The sequence below is a fragment of the Siniperca chuatsi genome, linkage group LG7 (genome assembly GCF_020085105.1).
Source record: "Siniperca chuatsi isolate FFG_IHB_CAS linkage group LG7, ASM2008510v1, whole genome shotgun sequence".
Taxonomy (NCBI): domain Eukaryota; kingdom Metazoa; phylum Chordata; class Actinopteri; order Centrarchiformes; family Sinipercidae; genus Siniperca; species Siniperca chuatsi.
In genome coordinates, this window is record NC_058048.1 from 22,104,409 (window position 1) to 22,123,811 (window position 19,403).

General features: G+C 39.2%; 1 protein-coding gene across 1 annotated transcript in view; it reads right to left on the reverse strand.

The window, feature by feature from the left end:
* Nucleotides 1-533: 533 nt before the first annotated feature.
* The window catches only part of rpa1 (replication protein A1), a 28,637-nt gene continuing 9,767 nt past the window's right edge, over nucleotides 534-19,403 (reverse strand). Inside the window, exons 11-17 of the mRNA XM_044201448.1 lie at nucleotides 19,106-19,242; nucleotides 17,351-17,499; nucleotides 10,326-10,452; nucleotides 7,189-7,365; nucleotides 6,240-6,347; nucleotides 5,843-5,929; nucleotides 534-1,333 (exon numbers count right to left, since the gene is read on the reverse strand). Coding sequence (XP_044057383.1) covers nucleotides 1,229-1,333; nucleotides 5,843-5,929; nucleotides 6,240-6,347; nucleotides 7,189-7,365; nucleotides 10,326-10,452; nucleotides 17,351-17,499; nucleotides 19,106-19,242 — 890 coding nt within the window. The 3' untranslated portion in view covers nucleotides 534-1,228. The remainder of the gene's footprint in view (nucleotides 1,334-5,842; nucleotides 5,930-6,239; nucleotides 6,348-7,188; nucleotides 7,366-10,325; nucleotides 10,453-17,350; nucleotides 17,500-19,105; nucleotides 19,243-19,403) is intronic.

Here is a 19,403-nt window from a genome sequence, read left to right on the forward strand (position 1 = left end):
AGGTGTATTGAAACATCTTGGAAGACAGGGGAAGCACATTAATAGTTAAAATAACCAAACAGCATCAGTAGTGAGATGAGTAGTGAAACTCAAATCAATATCTCCAAGCATGGCTGGCACAATGAAATAAATAAGTCAAACTTACCTTTCCTTACCATTTAAAAGAAGGTTTAATCCATCTCAGCACACTACAGGCAACAGATGCAGTGCTCAGCAGAAACGAGATTGTTATCACAAGAAAAATGGGGCAGTGCAGCCTCACTGATGCTCTGCTTTAATACAACATGAAAGTCAAGTTTGCAGGGGAATCTGTTGCACATCTGAGCAAAACCTGAGGAGATGGAGGGCATTGTATGCCAGCCCTTGAAAAAAAATCCCCTACACATAGCGCAACTCCTAAAAAAAAACCCCAAAAATGTCTACACGTTTGTTTGCTTTTAATAAGTACAGGTTAGGATCAGGTGCTGTAAGTGATAGTTGTGTCAGCTCAATAGATTCACAAAAAGTCGAGTATACATCGAAAAACAGACAACTTGATTACAAACATCTTTATTCTCAGAGTTCATCACAAAAAAAAAAAAAAACTGAACAGAAAACAGTTACAGGCACTGAAAATGTTGACACCTTGCATCTACTTAAATAGAATGCAGTACATTTCCCATCAGGTCTGCACTGTGCATGTGTATATGTGCTTATGTTTGCTAGTGTGTGAGAGATTGAGCAAAAAAAAAGAGTGGGCGACTAAACGGTCTTATCAGGGATGTGCAGGTCCAGCCCAGCCATTTTGAGTGCGTCAGAAAAGTGAAAAGAGTGCAAGCTACTGTGCTGGTCTTCTGCTTAAAGCAGCCACCACCCCCTCATGACCACAGTACATGCAGGAACAACTGGCTGACTTAAAGACAGCGATGATTTCTTTTGTGGCTTACTGACCCACTCTGCTCTGCTTCCCCAAATAACAAAAAGAAAGTGAAAATCCATGTCTGGAAAACAGTTTCCAGAATCAGGCCAACAATTATTTCACAAAGGAAAGGTGAACAGTCACAAGTACTTCAAGGACTTTGAGGATTACTCATTCATAGGGAAGTAAAAAAACAAAACAAAAAAAAACAAAACATTGCTTTGTAAGCAAAACGTCATACATTTAGAGCTGTTTGTTGGCTGTACAGAAACAAAAGGAAAACTTGCAAAAGCAAGCAAAACCAGAATACTTGGCATAGATCATAAGTTCCTACTGAGCAGCCAGTTTCCTTATGTTCATGATCAACCTCTTACTGTAGTCCTTGTGGTCAACAGGCTTCACATCCATCACTGTAGCCTTGATCCTGGATTCATCCTGTAAGACAATAAGAAAACCCATTTGTAAGACACAAATTCCAGGCCTGCAAACTCCAGTGAGATGAGAAAGGTGACAGCTGGGAGAGAGGGTTCAAGCAGAATTTGAGGGTGTAGTTACCCTTTAAGCTCCCTTTGGACAAGGTTACCTTACTGAAGCTCAGTTAAACAGCAACATTTTAAGTTGCAGCAACATAAACCAGTCTCATTACAAACATGAGGTCAAGCAGGGCCCTGCCTTAAGTGCAATGTGTCTGCCCAGCCAGAAAATACATACAAGACTCTGTATCACTTATCACTCAGTATACGTCAAAAGAAAAGTATATGCAATATATTACTAGTTACTACTAGGCATCTTCCCTTCCCCCATGACAAGGTGGGTTAATGTGAGAAGTTTGGACTGGGTATCTGAATTGTGTTGGCATACAAATGAATGCTTCACAAAAAAAAAAAAAAAAAAAAAAAAAAAAAAAAAGGGGCAGCTTTTAAAGACATAAAGTCATAACCCCCTGCACAGCTGTCTTGACAGGGGAAGGTCAGTTCTACCAAGCCCATTATTCTCTGCATTTAAATAGAGGTTGCATTCATTTTGTCTCTATTAATCCTCTGCAGCTGAAGAGGGTGAAATGTAAATAATCTTCCTTTGGATTGGTGCCCACATTTTATTTTTTAATGAATTGTCCGTTATAAATCTCTTTGCTTGTTTTGTATGATGCAAGAGAAATATGGACTAGACAGACAGACAGACAGACAGACAGACAGAAAGACAGACAGACGAACATGATAATAAAACTTTGGTAATGCATTGTACAAAATGAATGTGACTTCTGGCTATTATCTTGGCATTAGGAAATAGGTGCAACCCTGTATTGTTCAGTAGAAAGAATGCATGTGTGACCACTAGAAGCGCTATGGAAAAATGTTTTTACTTGTTTGTTTGTACCATGCAAGTGCAGGAGTATGCACATGCGTGATGCACATTCCTGCCACCAGTTTCGCACAATAACATTGATCAACAGTTGGTAGCGGTAACGTGATATGAAACTAGCAATTGCCAGGATTCAAGGATACACTCAATGCGCTTTGGTGAGTAACAATGAATATAAACAGAAACTTTGTTTACAAGAAAACTCCAAAGGGCACCTTTAAAGTGTTGTTAAACCAATGTCTGGGTTTCTAAACAGTCGCTGGGGATTTAACTTTCAGGTAAAGAAGTACTTAGCTCTGTGACTCGAATGTAATCATCAATGCAGAAGTCTCAAAGTCTCAAACATAACTTTAGGGGTGAAGCCCTAGTTAAGACGTAACAACCCCATCTGGCCTGCTACTTTCACACGCTGTGGTTAAATCACATTTTGGCAAAAGGAAGAGGGAAATCAATCAAATTTTTGATTGGAACGTGATGTTAATCAAAACAAGCATATCTGCTCATTGGTTTTGTTTAGTTTAACGAGGTTTAAATCAAATCAGACCTAGAAGTGTGCACAGCAGTCTGCTAAAAACAACTCCTATTCTCCCTTCTGACCAGTGTTGTAGAAGCTTGGAAATTAAATACATGCACTATGGAAATAAAACATCTCCTGAAAATTTCAAATCGCAAACCAAATGACAGTAGATACATAAATGTCACTGCAATCTTACAACATTTAAATTGTTGCTATTATAATTTTTGAGCAAGGTCCTGTAAACTAATTTGGTTTTAATCTATAATCCAATAAAAGCAGAGCTTTCTTCCTCCTACATCAAATGTAAGAATATAAGTAATGATTGACAGCCAATCCACTAACAATTAATGAACAAGGCATTATAAGTGTTTTTGTGGTATTCTACTTCTACCACATACACAGACAGTAATGGTGACTGTGTTTACAGTTGAGTGGGTGAGTGAGATGTGTGTATGAATCTGTAAGCAGCCAACATCACGCAGCCAAGTTGGGCTGTATATACGAGCACAAGAGGAACAACACATACAAATTTGTTCCACTGTGACCTTTTTCTAACAGCTTTAAACTTGTCAGGAACACTTATAGCAAACAGCCAAGGAAACTAACCATTTCATACTTGCAAAACAAGACACTTTATCTATACCTATACAGCCTTTAAAAAAAAATTGGCACAGACACTCATACACTAGCATCCGATGAGTAACTGATCATTGCACACAATGCAACATCCGTGGTTCTTACCCAGCCCTGGAAAACTGGTTAGGACAACCAGTGTTGAGAACCACTTCACTACTCTCTACTCTCAGACCCTCACCCTGCACTGTAGCCTCAGGATAGTGTAACAGACTTCATCATGTGATAAGTGATGGTCACATCTTGTAAAACAGGCAGGATTTATAAATGAGAAAATATTAGCTGACCAGCTGTTTGTTTTCAAATCTACCACATTTCGGTTTGAAACTAGGCCTGCAGTGGTCAAGACTGTGCCAGTGCTGCTATGAAAAATTATCACTGTCATCCTTTTGAGACACTTAAAAATCAGTTACAATGTCTAGACAGTCGACAGGGACAATGAGTCCTTAATAACAGCACAAAAGTTCGAATATTATAGCCACAAGCAGACATTCCTGATGTCAAAGAGTCAAATGCTGAGTGGTAATATTTTAAAGACCGTGTTTTAACAGCAACAACACAGTTATAGTAATAAAGTCATTCATCCACTGACATTGAGAGTTACAACACAATTACCCACTAACAATATCAAAATATCAATACTTTGAATGCCAAAATACAACTTTGATGTTGTTTTGTGTGAAAATAATTACGTTATGCATTACGCCCACATGAAATGTTTTGATAAATACACTGTATTAATTATAGTGTTCATTTAATAGCACCAACTAAACTAAACTAAGTGCCATGGCTTTGGTTCTCAATGGCACCCCATATTTATCCTTACAAAAAGCTTTATGCACATTTATTTAAGAATTTTGATGCCAGAATGAGATTAATTATGGCTGGTCAAATTTGAATGTAGTTTTGACTTTATCCTTAAATGGGACACTAGGGTCTTTCAACAGTGTCTTGGTTTTTTGACTTATTGAGAACGCCATGCTAATTTGAGTTTTGGTTCAGTGTGATGTCGAGCACCAAATGCAGTACAAAACTTTGATTTGATTGATACTAATGTCCAATAAATCGTGATCATTCTTTATAACCAATTATTATCATTCAGTCATTATCTTTTACATAATACAGTGATAGTAATCAAGTTGTTAGCTGCACTTAGCTATATGTAATATATTGTATAGGGTTGCAACTAACAATTATTTTCACTACTAATTAATCTATTAACCAGAATTATTTACAATAATAGATTAATCATTTGTGAAAAATGCCCATCACAATTTCAAATTGCTTGTTTTGTCTGACCAACAGTCCAAAACCCAGACATATTCAATGAGATAAAACAGAGAAAAGCAGAAAAATGTCACATTTTTCAGCAGGAACATGGGACATTTTTGTTTTGTCTTTTGAGCAACTAATTGATTAATTATTTCAGCTATAACATTGTTTATGTATACATATGGCTAAACAGCTGATGTCTACCTTCCCAACATTAGGTATAGCACATATTTAAATGTGCTGACAGTGACATAAGGGATCGTTTCATCATACTCTCCATGTGACTGTTGCAGGTTTTTGATTGAATTACAAATGAAGAGTATAATTTCCTCAACTGTTCTGATAAACCTTGTTAGAGAGTTAAAGCTTAAGTCTCACAAGGATACAACAGGATGGATGGGTGTCATTAACTGTTAAGGACCTGCTTTGTCCCACGTCAAGCATATACAACATTGTACACATGATAACATGTGAGAACACGGCACAATGGCTGGCTTGTAGCATTGAGAAGGAGAAAAACTGAAAGAGGGGTTGCAGGTGTCTCTGTTGAAGGAATATGGAGCTTGGGGGCAGCAGCCAATACATGCTTGTAGCAGTGCCATTGGCAGTTAGGATGCTGAGCTGAATGTGACAGACACAGTGGCCTCTTCTGTGTGTTGAAGGCAGATGCAGTCTCTGGCTCGGCTCCAGACTTCCTGCTCAGAGCCCCAGCCCAATCAATTCTTTTATGCGCTTCCCTCAAAACAAACCTCTATCTGTGTGGCCTACAAGAAATAGTGGCCGCGACTAATCTGTGTGCACACACTTGACAATGCCACTGAAAATGAGCAGCATACACTCAGTTTTTTTAGAGATGGTTCTGTCAGTCAAAATGAAAGCAGGGTAGTTTTGTTAATGAATGGGAAAACCACCAAAGCGGAAAAACACGAACAGCTAAACCATAAAGAACCTGTTTGCATTCTATGCACTTTCATCTTACAAATGAATGATGGTGGTTCAGGGGACTGAGGCTGCATAATTTTTTTTTTTCCCCTCTAGGTCTTTAACACGGACATGTTCTCTATTTTATTACAGCAATATATCCATCTACAAAGCATGCTGCGATGGCAACAAACCCATAGGCATTTTATCAGACTGATTACCATTCCTGCATTACTTACGTTATACGTTTCTAGCTTCACTCTACTGCGGAAGACGAAAGTGTTGAAGTTGGCTTGTTGGAAGACTTCATCGAAGGCAGCTTCGTTCTGAAATTGAGAAACATTTGATTGGCTCAATTTCAAGGGGTACACATATTCTTTTAATCAAATGTTAGTTTCATCAGTGTTTCAAGTGCAAAATAAAGTAAGTGTCTGATGACTGAACACTGGAAAAACATTGCTTGTTATGAGTAATTATGCCTGGAAGAAACAAAGCCCAGTAGGTGTCTTTAACACATATTCATCTATGCAGAAGTATGTGTGAGTGTGCATGTTTGGCAGTAACAAGGCCTGAGGTTTAGCTTTTGTCCTGGCCATTTCCTGAGGCCAGTATTATATTCAGGAAGAGGAGTCTCACCGAGTCCTTGAGCTGCCCCAGGTAAGCTGCGTTCTGGCCCAAGATGGCCTCTGCACTCTCCTGGAAGCAAGTCACCCACTGGTTGTCCCCATAATCTGAAATGTTGGCCTGTCGGATAATACAGAAAACAAAAAGGCAAGAGTAAATAAGAAAAGTTAGATGTATACACAAGTATAGCTCAATGTACTCTTCTCTTAAATATTTTGTAATTTTGTTATTTGTTTGATAGAGTAGTTGCTGGATGCTTAAATATGTTAAGCTAACTTAACACATCTCTGCTCTTAAGAAATCATTACATCCTCTAATTAGCCTATATCCTGCTGGCAAGCCTGGCAAAACATGCAGAGTCACGGTGCTCTTGTGATACATACAGAGAAAGCAAATTCACAGCTTATGCTACAGCTTGTGAAGAATAACAATATGCCGACTGGTCAGTGGTACAAAACAAATGCCGCTTATTTTAGATGCCTGGCTGCAATTACTCTGTTGCTGACTAAGTCAGTTTTTGTATTTTATGTTGGGTTTTCAAACGAGCTGAGAAAAAGTATTCGTGCAATGTATTCGTGTTCCTTCCTGCACTTTCTGTAAAATGACTAACAGCCCAGTATGCAAACACAAGCATAAAAATATGCTTTAAATGTCTCTTATCAGGGATTGAGGGCAATGTTGAACCACTGGGAGTGGACTATAAGGGGAGAGTGACTTGAGCCCACGGAGACAGAAAGATGAATAAAGACAGTGAGTCGGCAGAACAGAAAGACAGGGAAATAAGGACTAGAAGGATGATACCCATAGCCTCAGCAGAAGCATCTTCTCAGGACTAAGCAGGAAGAACAGGCATTGAAGATATGTGCATTAGCATATATGCTTGTGTGTATGAGTGAATGTGTGGCACAGCTGAAAAAGAGTCAGTTAGAAGTTTTAGGGAACCCAGTGCTGAGTCACTTACAGAAAGGATGAGGCGGTACTTGAAGTTGGGGAACTCTTTGTCACACTTTTCACAGCGGAACATGCCATTCTGTTGGTCTACCACTTTTTTGTTGCAGTCTTGGCTGGGGCAGGCCTGGTAAAGGCAGTTTTCCTTGCGCAGGTACACTATGGTAGCTATGCAGGTGTAGTAGTCTGCCTAAAAGGGAATATAAATAAACAAAAATTCATATAAACAAAAGTTCAGTGCCAAATAATGTTACTGGAAAGTATTTCTTACTAGACATCTTCTCTCTCTCACGATCTTTGTGTTTTGTATGTTAAATACGGTGTCTGTTGAAAACCAGGAATAAAACAGCATGAAATTAACATTAAGATGACATTTTGAGGAGCACATAGTGGTGTATGTGAACAGCCAGAAAGCAACATTTGTGTAGCAGATGCACAAGTTACACACCCAACCAGAATCTTAATGGCTCTGGCACAAATGCAAACTAGTGAGGTAGCTGCTGCTTTTGTGGGGAAGAGGCAAACTTTAAAAACTGACTGCACATAAACAGCCTTCAGGAAACATTCCTAGTCTGCATGGAAAATGCTAAAGTGAATGAATTGAATTTACATTGTACAGAAATAGATGTATATGAAAAGAAGCTCTGGATGTTCTGTACTGAAGAGATGAAAAGTTTAAACATGTTTGCAGATGAGTTACATCACTTCTCCTCTGGAAGGGTTTCCTCGTGCAGGGCAGGCCCTAAGGCACACGACAGATAGTTGTCGAACCCTAACAGCTACTTGTTTTGGATAGAGCCTCCCCCCTCCTACTAACCTCAGCATTGACTGTGACAACAGTGATGCGACTAGGCCCCTGCACGCTTTGATAAAGGCTAAAAAGGTGCCTGTTCAGCATCAGGGAGCAGAGCAACAGGCCTGCCACTTTGGAGCCAAAACATCCAAGTGCATCAACCAATCATTAATGCCATTATGTAAATTCAATTATGGTAGCTGTGAAGAAACGCTTAACGCCACAATCATCTGTAATTTGAGTTTCTCCAACGGACTGAAAAAGGAAATATTTTTAAAAAACCTTCAAAATACTTCAGTGATCTGGCCATCCTGATTTATTTTTACCTTTTCGAAATTAGCACACAGTGAAGAGATACCTTGCTGAGATGTACACTGAGCTATAAAAATAAGCTCTTACTAATGTTAACGTTTGCAAAACAATTTATTCAAAAAATAGAACATCTGCAGTAAGTACAATTTACTTCTTTCTTCTCCGAGCGCTGACCATTGTGTTAGAATGCAAAAGGCATTCGACCCCAATTAACTTCCAAAACAGGACAATTGATATTCCATGTCACTTTGGATAAACAAAAAGCCCTTAATAGTGTGGTAAATGACAGCAACAAAATAAAAGAAAACATCCTGTTCTAACACAAGGAGCCACTTGTTTTATTCTTGTTCATAACTTGTTCATGCTTTTTTAATAATTACTGTTTTGATTTACCAAAAACAACCAAGACATCAATCTCTGCTGCTTTTCCAAAAGAGGTCCAATTAGTAATAAGTAAATACCTCTTCAATTAGCGTGTGACTGAGCAGGGCTGCCACAGTGGGAAGAGGACAAAAGAACTTGTTTCTCGTCTCTGTGATAGGCTTTCACAAATGCAGTGTCAAGCCAACAAGAGGAGGGTGACCACTTACTGTCAGAGAGGGCAAAGGGAGCAATGTCGAAACTTGAGATTGTGACACAAAGACTTTTTGACAGGGACAATTATTAATTGCAGCAGACTTTGATTGGGTGGGGGGGACTTGAGAGGCCTGACCCCCATGCCCCTGTGTATGGCATGTCTCAGAGGGGTTAAGGACAGCCTCGGCTCAGCTCCTTTGTCAGTACCGGTCCACATCACATGCCATGCTGAGGATGAGCAAGAGTCTCCGTAGCTCAGGGTCAAACCTTTCATCCTGAACAGTGGGGAGCTAATGCCAGGAGAAGCCCTTTACCTGACAGGGAGCTAATGGTTAGAGTCAGGATTTGTGGTGTGGAATTTAAGAGAAAAATAAATATTTGAGGCTGCTTAAATTGCATTGTAGGCTTCCAGATGATGGAATTGCTGAAGTGGCTACACTAAACGGCATAAGGAGGAGCAATAAGCCATTTACTATCTGTGAATGGGAATCGTGCAGTTCTGGCCATAGAAGAGAGTTATGAGGGCACCAATTAGGACGGTGTCACTCACAGCCTCGGACAGCAGACAAGCACGCCGAGTTTCACCACTGGATAAAAATCCTGAAATTACTGATTCAGCAAAACAGATTTTTCATTTAATTGAGACTTACAGATAACTGCTGCTGTTTTCTACAAAATTATGGGCCATTGAGTTTCCAAATAGACAATATATGCCCCACCTCCAGTAGCATACTGTTGTCTTTTACAGTCAGAGCAAAATCTCCATCATAAATCTCTTGCATCTATTAAGTTTACTAGTCTTAATGGGATATTTTCATCTTACTGTGATGATTAATAATGTGTAAAGCAAGTTAACTTATGTTAAATTACACAAGTTAAAATCTCTGAACAGGTCACGTTATCCGCTCCAGACAATTTATACACTTCTCTGAGCACCATTTCCCTCAACAGTATGAAAAAAAGTGGAAATTAAAGAACACACATTACTTTACTTATCTGAGGGTAGTACTTTCATTACAGGGAGCAACAAATAGAGCCTATATAATCTTAGTAATCAATATCAGAGATAAATGGGACTTTCATCATGAACACACACCAAGGTTGTGAGAGGACACCCACAATACAGGGGGATTAAAGAGCAGAAGATGATCAGGAACCATAGTGGGATCTGTTTTTATGCACACATACCTGGTGTTGCAGTCATTTTATGAGTCCAATGATTTTGAAGTACCTTTGCAAAGCAGAGGTACGAGTGACAACGTTACACTGCAGCAAAACCTGCAATGTGTACCGTGTACAAATGCAGCTATGACTATAAGCACTTTCAGATTTGTTGTTTGAGATTCAACACCAGCCTTTCAGTTTGTCCTTGAATATCTTCAAAGAATCATCCTTGAATAACAATATGTCTGGAGTTACCATATCTTGAATGTCTGTGTGCATCAAGGCAAAGCTGAGCACGTGTGTACCTTGTCTCCATGTCCCAGGTGCTCCGTCTTGACGTCAGATAGAGTCTTCCAGTTAGTGTTTCCTCCCCCGCTACCTTTCATCTCTGTCAGAGACTGTCCATCCATGGCGTGACCCTCATTGTCATACCTATGTGAGAGAGAAGAAATACCAGTCACTGCTGATTTGAACCCAGTCACAGTCAACCAAGTATACTTGTAGGACTGCAACTAACAGTTACATTCATAATCTGTCGATTATGTCCTCGATTAATTGCTTGGTTCATAAAATGTCCTAAAACAGTATAAATAAAAATTGTGTCTAGATTTCCCAAAGCTGGTATATTCCTATTGCTTGTTTTGTCCAACAAACAGTCCAAACCAAGATTTTAATTTACTATCATAGAGGACCAAGATAATCATGAAACGTTCACATTTAAGAAGCTGAAACAATTGAATATTTGGCCTTTTTGCTTAAAACACTTAAACACTAAATAGATTATATAAATAGCTGTCGATTAATTTTCAGTCAACTGACTAATCAATTAATCAAGATATGGTTTCTGCTCTGTATAGTTTAGTAAATAAATTCTACAATAAATCACCACATTTACTTACATACTAATAATTAAGAAAGCTGCATTTCCACTTGAAAGAATGTTGGAATGCCGAGGCCTACTTTTTTAGACTACAGCTTTATTCATTTCAATCCATCTGAACCAAAGCAGGAGACAGTACGCTGTTGTTCACATGACTGCAGGCTGTACATTTAACAGTTATCTTAAAAAAATAAAATAAAATTCTTGTTCCAGGCAGAGCATCTATTTGTGTTTGTCAACGCAGGGATGGAGCAAGGCAGGCTGAGAGGCTTGTGAAAAAGCAGAGGGACAGATGAGCTGGCCAGGGTCAGGGCTGTTACTGTGATATCAGAAACCCATTTTCGCCCAATGTTCCCGGTAATTCGGGGAAGACAATAGGAAGAAGAGGAGGGAAGGCAGGGTAGAAGGAGAAGAAAGATGTGTGGAGGGTTGCAGTTCAAAATGGTCACAGAGATCAATAGAGCTTACTAATCTGTTGGCCACAAGGCAGAGTGGCACACAATGGGGAGGACAGGTTGTAAATACAGCGAGAGCATGCCTTGCTCCTGGAGGCATGACTAATTGAAAATATTCCCATTAATGGTTCAGACTGTGGCCAGAATGCACAGGCTGCCAATTTCCCACTCCTACTGACAAATGTGAGCAATTGTTTATGGTGGCACCAGATTCCTCACAAGTGTACCTGTACCACTTTGCTTTAATTGTGTCTGCACCCAGTTAGGAGCTTGCAAAAGGGTATTCTGACAAATCAAACCAGTTAAAATGGAAATACCCTTAAATGTCATGGCTCAAAATCTCTCCAAAGACAGATGTTCTACAGAGGAGAAAAATGTAGTGACAACATAGCTGAGATGATAAAAAAAATGCATCACACTTTAAAAAGGTAAGACTGCAGACTAGCAAGGCTTTACAGTGTTACATGGCTACTCTGGACATCTGATTTGACAGATACCCAAAAGGACTGTAAAACGCTCAACAAGATACCACCGTGACAGTACACAGTTTTAAAGCTGCTGCTGTTTTTATCATAGAGACAGTGAGGAGCACAGGAAACAGAAATGGGATGGTAGACAGTGATGGTGATGGAGACAAAAAGAGGACAAATTAGACCTGGCAGGAAATGTACAACAGTCAACTGAAAGCAGGCAGATCCCAGCTTAGAGCAGCATGGCTTCAGTGAGACAAACTATCTGCAGGAACACCGAGATAGATGACAGGAGGTTGGCAGACATGCATGTGCATGGCATAGACATGTCAAATGTCAGCGTGTCAATGAATAAGGACAGGACAGGAGCAGAGACGTGTCAGAGGATAAGGTGGGAGGGGATGATGGGAAAGTCTCAGTAAGCAGTGCTCTCAGCTCGGGGCAAAGACTAAATGCCTGGGCTGAGAGTGGCAAACACACCACAAACACGATTACTCCATGTTGTGTGTGACATGGTGCCACGTCATCTGTAGTGAGTGATATGAGGTCAAACATTAAGCTACCAGTAACTTAAAAAGAAGCCACAGTGGTTTATTTTAATGTAAACATGGATGAACGTATGCTTTCCTTCATTCTTATTTTGGCAGAATGAAAGCAAATTGTTTATTTTTCTTCATAATGGACAGATCACATAGGCTGCAAATGTAAAACTATTTGTGTAGAATAAAAGGGCAAAAATCTACTGATGCATGCAGAACTGTCTAGGGTGTAATGACAAATGTTAGACTCTCACCAGTGTGTCACAATAGTTGAATGTTTATAAATATGTCCTATACAGAGCTCCACAGAGTAAGTATATCATGGAAAACCAGAACAAGTTATTGTTAGGCTACAGTATTTTTCTGGTTAAAAGGAATTTAAAAAATAGTGCTGTAAGTCAAACTGAACTCCCTGCTAACCGGTTATTTTGCTGTGTTTCAAATAAACTTGACCTCAGCATATTAAAATGTAGCTTCCATCAGAGTATTTTGAGTTCTAAGAGCAATGAAGTTGCAATTCTATGCCTGGCCAGTATATGTAGTAAAATAAACTAATCGATCGAAGTCAAAAACAGGGCTGCCACTAACATTTTCATTATCGATTAATCTGCCAATTATTTTCTTGATGAATCAATAATTGTTTTGTCGACAAAATGTCAGAAAATAGTGGAAAATGTCCATTATAAGTACTTCCTCGCCTTGACGAAACTGTTACTGAACACTAAATATGCCAGGGAAGTGTAGATTTAATCCAGCATAGCTGGAAATTGATCTTTATAGCGATTGGCTTTTCTGTTTTATAACCAACTGCTGGGCTCAAAATAAGGCTTATCCAGTCTGTTGCAGGTCACATTTTGTCTCAAAAACTGACATCTGTAAAACCGTTTGGTCTCAACTTGAACCGAAGCATCTGCAGATTAATTTCATACCCGATAGGTTATGATCCACTAAACTTAGACACAATATAAGATGAACAGATCACCGTTTTTGTTAGCTTTGCCGCCATCTTGACTGGAAAGGAGCCTGCTGAATGTCGCTGCCATGCGTCTGCACGGTCGCCATATTGGAGATGTCAAGATCCGCTAGCAAACAAATACAATGTGCGCCCTCAAACCGGTTTTCGTGATCGGCGACTAGAAAACATTAATCCCAATCTCCCGATTGCTTATTTTTACTGAATATCGGCCAGTCGGCATCTGATTGATCTGGGCATCCCTTATTTTCAAAGTGTTTGTTTTGTCCAAACAGTCTAAAACACAAAGATATTCAGTTTACTATCATATGACAAAGAAAAGCAACAAATCCTGACATTTGAGAAGTTGTAAGCAACATATTTAGCATTTTTGCTTGAAAAATGACTGAAACGATTAATCAGTAATTAAAATAGTTGCTATCAAAAGAGAGAATGCCACCAAGGGAAGAATTCCTCACTTTGTCAGACACCCGTTAGCAATTTTGGTTTAAAACATTCAGTAAGCTATTTACTAATTCAATTCAGCACCAGTAATTCAGTTAAAAAAAAAAAATTCTCCCCCAGATGAATACAGCACAGTGAAACATTTTGGGTAAAATAACAGTCAATTAAATAATGAGGCATCGTGTTCACTAGACTACTGTGTTAAAGCTTGTTTGCTTCTAGGCTGACATAATTACTGCCCTAACTATATGCTGTGGCCTGTACATGTGGAAATTCTGGAGTCATGATAAGGAAGACAGAGGAAAATGTCAGCTTGGACTTGTGTGACTAAATGAGTCTGTGGCCAATGTCTGAGGTTGACAGCAGCAAGCATTGAGAATAAACATGACAAAGTGTAGTTAACAGAAAAGTGACTGCCCTGCCTGACAGTTTGGGAAAAGAAAGCATGACCATCTCTAAATGCGCTGTTGCCACCTAATGGACAACTGCATTTGCAGTTAGATGGATGAAAGTGTGAATGTGAAGATTTTTACACTGATCATTTTCACAAAGAGGAACTTAGAGTAGATTTAATGCCAAGTTGGCAACCTGTATCAAGTAATCTCAAAAAGGGTGAGGGCATACAGCACATGCACGCTAACAACGCACTAAGACCCCAGACTAAACCAAGATCAAGATAATTAGTGCATAGGGCAGCATTCTAATTTATAAGCACACTGAAAAGTGCTGAGCAGTACCACTAATACTCTGCATGAGTTTGAGTCAACAGCCCACCAAGGATGGACTATTCATTTGAGGAAGTCCCAAAGGGCTGCACCAAAACACAATCAAATTAAGACGCCACTGCATGAATAAAACAATGATGTTTCAGCAGCCTTGGTTGTAATTTAAAGGCATATCTTTGTTCGGCTGACGGAGAAAAAGCTTTGGTTTGGTCTGTGCAAGATTAAAAGATAATCATCAAAAGATTAATTCAGACTTTAATTCATTGATTTGTTTCCTTGTTCTGTTTTCCTTAGTTCACATCTTGGCTTATAGCACAATCATTAAGGGACACACTTCGTGGACGGCTACCATCCTGAGACCTAGGCTTATCACCAGCACGACAAAACACATTATGTATTCAACAGCTGGCAGTCTTCCAATGAAAACACACACTAACAACTTGCTTCTCATCACTAGATATCATCTCTGTAATGCAGCCTTAAAATAAATATAACTAAAAGGAGGCTATTCTCTCCATCCTCTTCACAGCATGAGGCTGGCGGGCCTACAGCTCTCAGGCATGCTGCATAACGATCTTGTCTTGTCATCATGGTTCTCACTTGGATGGACTGTGATTGTTGACTTGGATTGAGAGTAATGAGTCAGGTATGGCCTCCTTCCAGCTGTGACTTTTAAACTGTTCATTAGTGGATACCTGCGAACCTGCAGGAACCCATTGTCCAAAGAGGACCCACATGGGCCAGCCCCTCTTCTGCAGTGGATAAGCCAACACAAGGATTTAAAGGATCATTATCTCTGGCTGTCCAAGTGAGAAGTGACTGGAGAAAGTGGGGAACACCCTTCTGTCATTAAACAGAAGAGAGCACAGGAAGTTGAAAAAGCCTGTACTACAGCAGGGATGTGGAAATGTGATTAAGGACTTAATGGTGTTCAGGTAAAAGAAAGTAGAAGACCCAGGAGTGGTCCTGATAATAGAGCACTTTCTATAACTATGCAAATATAAAATAATCCAATCACAAAAACACTTAACAGCAGTTCATAGTAGTTAGTATTCTGAGAAATGAAATAAAATACAAAAATATATATATTCAGAGAAGCCAGAGGCTGGTGCTAAAACTATCATCAAGAAATTACCATGAGCCAAGACATCTGATTAAAGAGGCACATTTGAGCATATTTTGTGATTTGCCTCTTTCACACCTGCAAAGTAGAGTCACATTTCACTGCTCTAATTATGCAGATCAGGTCCTCTGATCATGTATAAATACTCAGAGCAACATTTGTCAAGGCAGAATAAGAGACTGCACTGAAGCTGTCACACAATAAATTTAAACTGTTTACTGTCTTTTATTCCTCAGTGCTAAATAACAGAAAAATAAGTAAATAAATGAAACCCTTTGGATGGAATTGATTGGATCTCCACTCGCAAATACAGACATTTGCTTTCATGTCAGAGAGGAGGAGAAGACCTGGCCTGTTTAAGAAGGATTTATAAAAGGAGGACAGATCAATGTGAGCACTGCCTCATCTATCAATCACGTGTCAACCTGTACAACTTCATACAGCTATCTAGTATGTCCCTACAAACCTTGACGTCACACACTGACCAGGTGATGTCTTTGTTAAAAAATAGATAACAAAAACAACAAAAAAAAGTGTCTTCAAAAAGGTTCATTCTTGTTTTGGGTCATGTTGTACACCAGGGAGAGGTGCTAACTTAGAAAACAAGGAATCGAGGAACTGGCATGTTAGCCCAAAGAAAAGATGAACGCTTGAGTCTTAAAGGTCCAGTGTGTAGGACTTAGGGCATCTAGCAATGAAATTGCAGTTTGCAATCATTTGAATACTGCTTGCATCACCCTCCCCTTCCAAGCGTGTAGGAGAAACTACAGTGGCCACAAAACTTGCAAAAAACGCAAACAGCCCTATCTAGAGCCAGTGTTTGGTTTGTCCGTTCTGAGCTACTATAGAAACATGGTGGTGCAACATGGCGACCTCCATGGCAGGGGACCTGCTCCCTATGTAGATAAAAACAGCTTATTCTAAGGTAATGAAAACACAACGATTCTTAGTTTCAGGTGATTATACATTAATGAATATATACTTAAAATAAATATTATATCCTACATGTTACACACTGGACTTTTAAATGTTTGTCCATTCCATTGCTAGAAAAGGCAACAGAAAATCTTCAAGGAATAGATTCACATGCCTTAATTGTATTACTATACAATCCTTCAACTCTGCATTTGGCTGTAGTACCTCTAATAAATTCAACTATAGTGCAATATGCATGACTTCATGTACACAGATAACCACTCTGATTTTAAAGACAAAGACATCTTGGCTAATTTCCGCATAATCCTGTGTGTTCAAGTGAAAACACACACCAAGAGAAAAATCAATTCTACAATCAACATAATCACACAAATTAGTTTGGATTTTATTTCATCTAGAAAGGCGATTAGAGGAGTAAAAAAAAAAATGCATTTCCACAGATTAAGTATGATTTCCATTTATATGTAATGCTTCATTGAAGCACCCCCCACATTGTGGCTAATGGGGGAAACTAATCTTGATAATGAGAATCAGAGCATGCACTCTAGCAACTTGGGAAATGGAAACTCGCCATTTAAATCCTTAGAGTTCTACAATTTCAGCAGTAATACTTGCATGCGAGAAGTTAGCTTCCAGCGGGTGAAATAAATAAGAAAAGGCCTGTTGGTGTTAAAAGTGTACCATGTTTCATACCTGCAATAAAAGCACTCTGTAATGGGTATACAATTGCTTGAACATAAGCAATTTTCTGCACTGCATTATCTATGAACCTCCGGCTCACTTACCAGCCTCTGAGTTTATATGCCTCAGGGATGTCTGGGTTGATCATCAGGGTGCTGCTGAAGGATGCAGAGAGGGACCGCCCTCCAAAGTCTGAAAGCTTCGCCCCCTTAATGGCTACAATGGGCTGCCCAGAGCCCTCAAACTTTTCTGCCTACACAAACAAGAGATGTGGATAAAGGACAGACAGACAATCATTAAAACTTTGTTACTTGTATTTGTTTGGATTTAGTTTCTTGGTTTATCAAGTTATGTGTTGGTACTTTGTATAACATGATTAAGAATCTACACAGTCTCGTGGTACTGTGAGGCTTTACTTAGGCACAGCAGAGCTTTAAGCTAAATGCTAACATCAGCACGCTAAAACACTCATAACAATGCTAACACACTCATAACAATGCTAACATGCTGAAGGTATAATAAGCAAACCACAATGTAAACCACTGAGCACAGTGCTACAGCTGAAGCTGATGGGAAAACCATTTAGTTTAGCAGGTATTTGGTCATAAAGAGAATTTGACCTGATGATATACAAAGTTATTATAGTTTATCCAGTGCTGAACATGTATTTACCAAATTTCATGGCAATGCATCCAATAGTTGTTGAGATTTCACTGAAAACCACAAATGTCCACCTCAGAGAAAAAGTCAAGGGATAGCCAAAGTCTGTAAGCTTCATCATCTGGGGACCATGAGTGTCATCTTAATCCATACAATAGTTAAGATATTTCAGCCTGAATCAAAGTGGTCAAATCAAACGACAGACTGACACTGCTATCCCTAGAACCACGCTGCTATGGGCTATGAACACATTTATTAGTTCAGCTCCAAAATACTGTCAAATTATTTTTGAAGTATTTCCTTTTTTTAATTTTCGTAGTTTCAGTCCTCTTTACTATAATAACCTGAGGACACCAACTGAGAAAAAACATTTTTTAATAATAACAACAACAACAGAGGAGGGGGGCAACAGTACAGCCTGCAGAGATGGGGAAAATATCTCTAACACTTGCTTTTTGGCATTGCCATTGTTCTTTATAAACTATACATCTTGTGTACCTCAGCAAGTCCCTCTGGAAAAGGGGGTATGTGTAGAACAAACAAACAGGGAACACTGTGCTTCTTGTCAGAAGGAAAGAAATGGAGGCAAACTCAGCACAGTCCCTATGAGCCACAGGTAAAAATCAACTGCAGAAGCACAGTTACTTCATCACCCTGTGACAGGGAATTCAGTCAACGATTTCAACCACATTCGCCTCCATTAAACACTGCACACATTGTTAAAGGTCTTTGATTCTCAAACTGCTGAACAGTGATCAGCAAATGTGTTGAACAACCTTTCTAATTAAGCACCTTTCTGACAGTCTCACTAAAAACTGAAAAGCTTCACAAAAGGGTAGCAGTTATTGCAGCCTTTTTGTATTGCAGGTGCTCATGTCATTGTGTTCACCCCCTGAATGTGTGATCAAGCTTTAGTTTAGCTTCAGTCCTTTATAGCAAATGGTCTTAACTATCCTACATCAAATAAAAAAGGTCTTAAGGATTAGACAATTTCACAAATTCTCTGTACTCAAAAACTGTTGTTCTCAGATGATGATGTTTAACATTTGAAAAGTATTCTTACAAAGTGTAACCATTATAATAGGCATGTCTATGCATTATAAGGCTGGTATTGATTTTCACCACCCATTTAACAAGCTCTAAACACAACACCTCTACCCCATTACACATTTTACTCTCCTTCTAATGTCTATACTCACTTCCTCTCCCCACAGCGTGACAGTCACCACCTTCCCAGACATGTCCATCAGATTGAGCGTCCTCTTGGACACTTCTTTGTTGGACTTGGTCGTGAGGCGGGTCACTTCCTCCACACTCTTACACACTCCAATCACATCTGTAATGGAAAACTTGAATTAGTGATGCACATTGATTCACAGTTTGCAGTTAAGATTGTACCATATACTGCATATGACAGTCTTGAGAAAAACCACATATGATTTAATTTCCCAGACAAACAGACTGTTCCCACATATACATATGATAAATATTGATTGT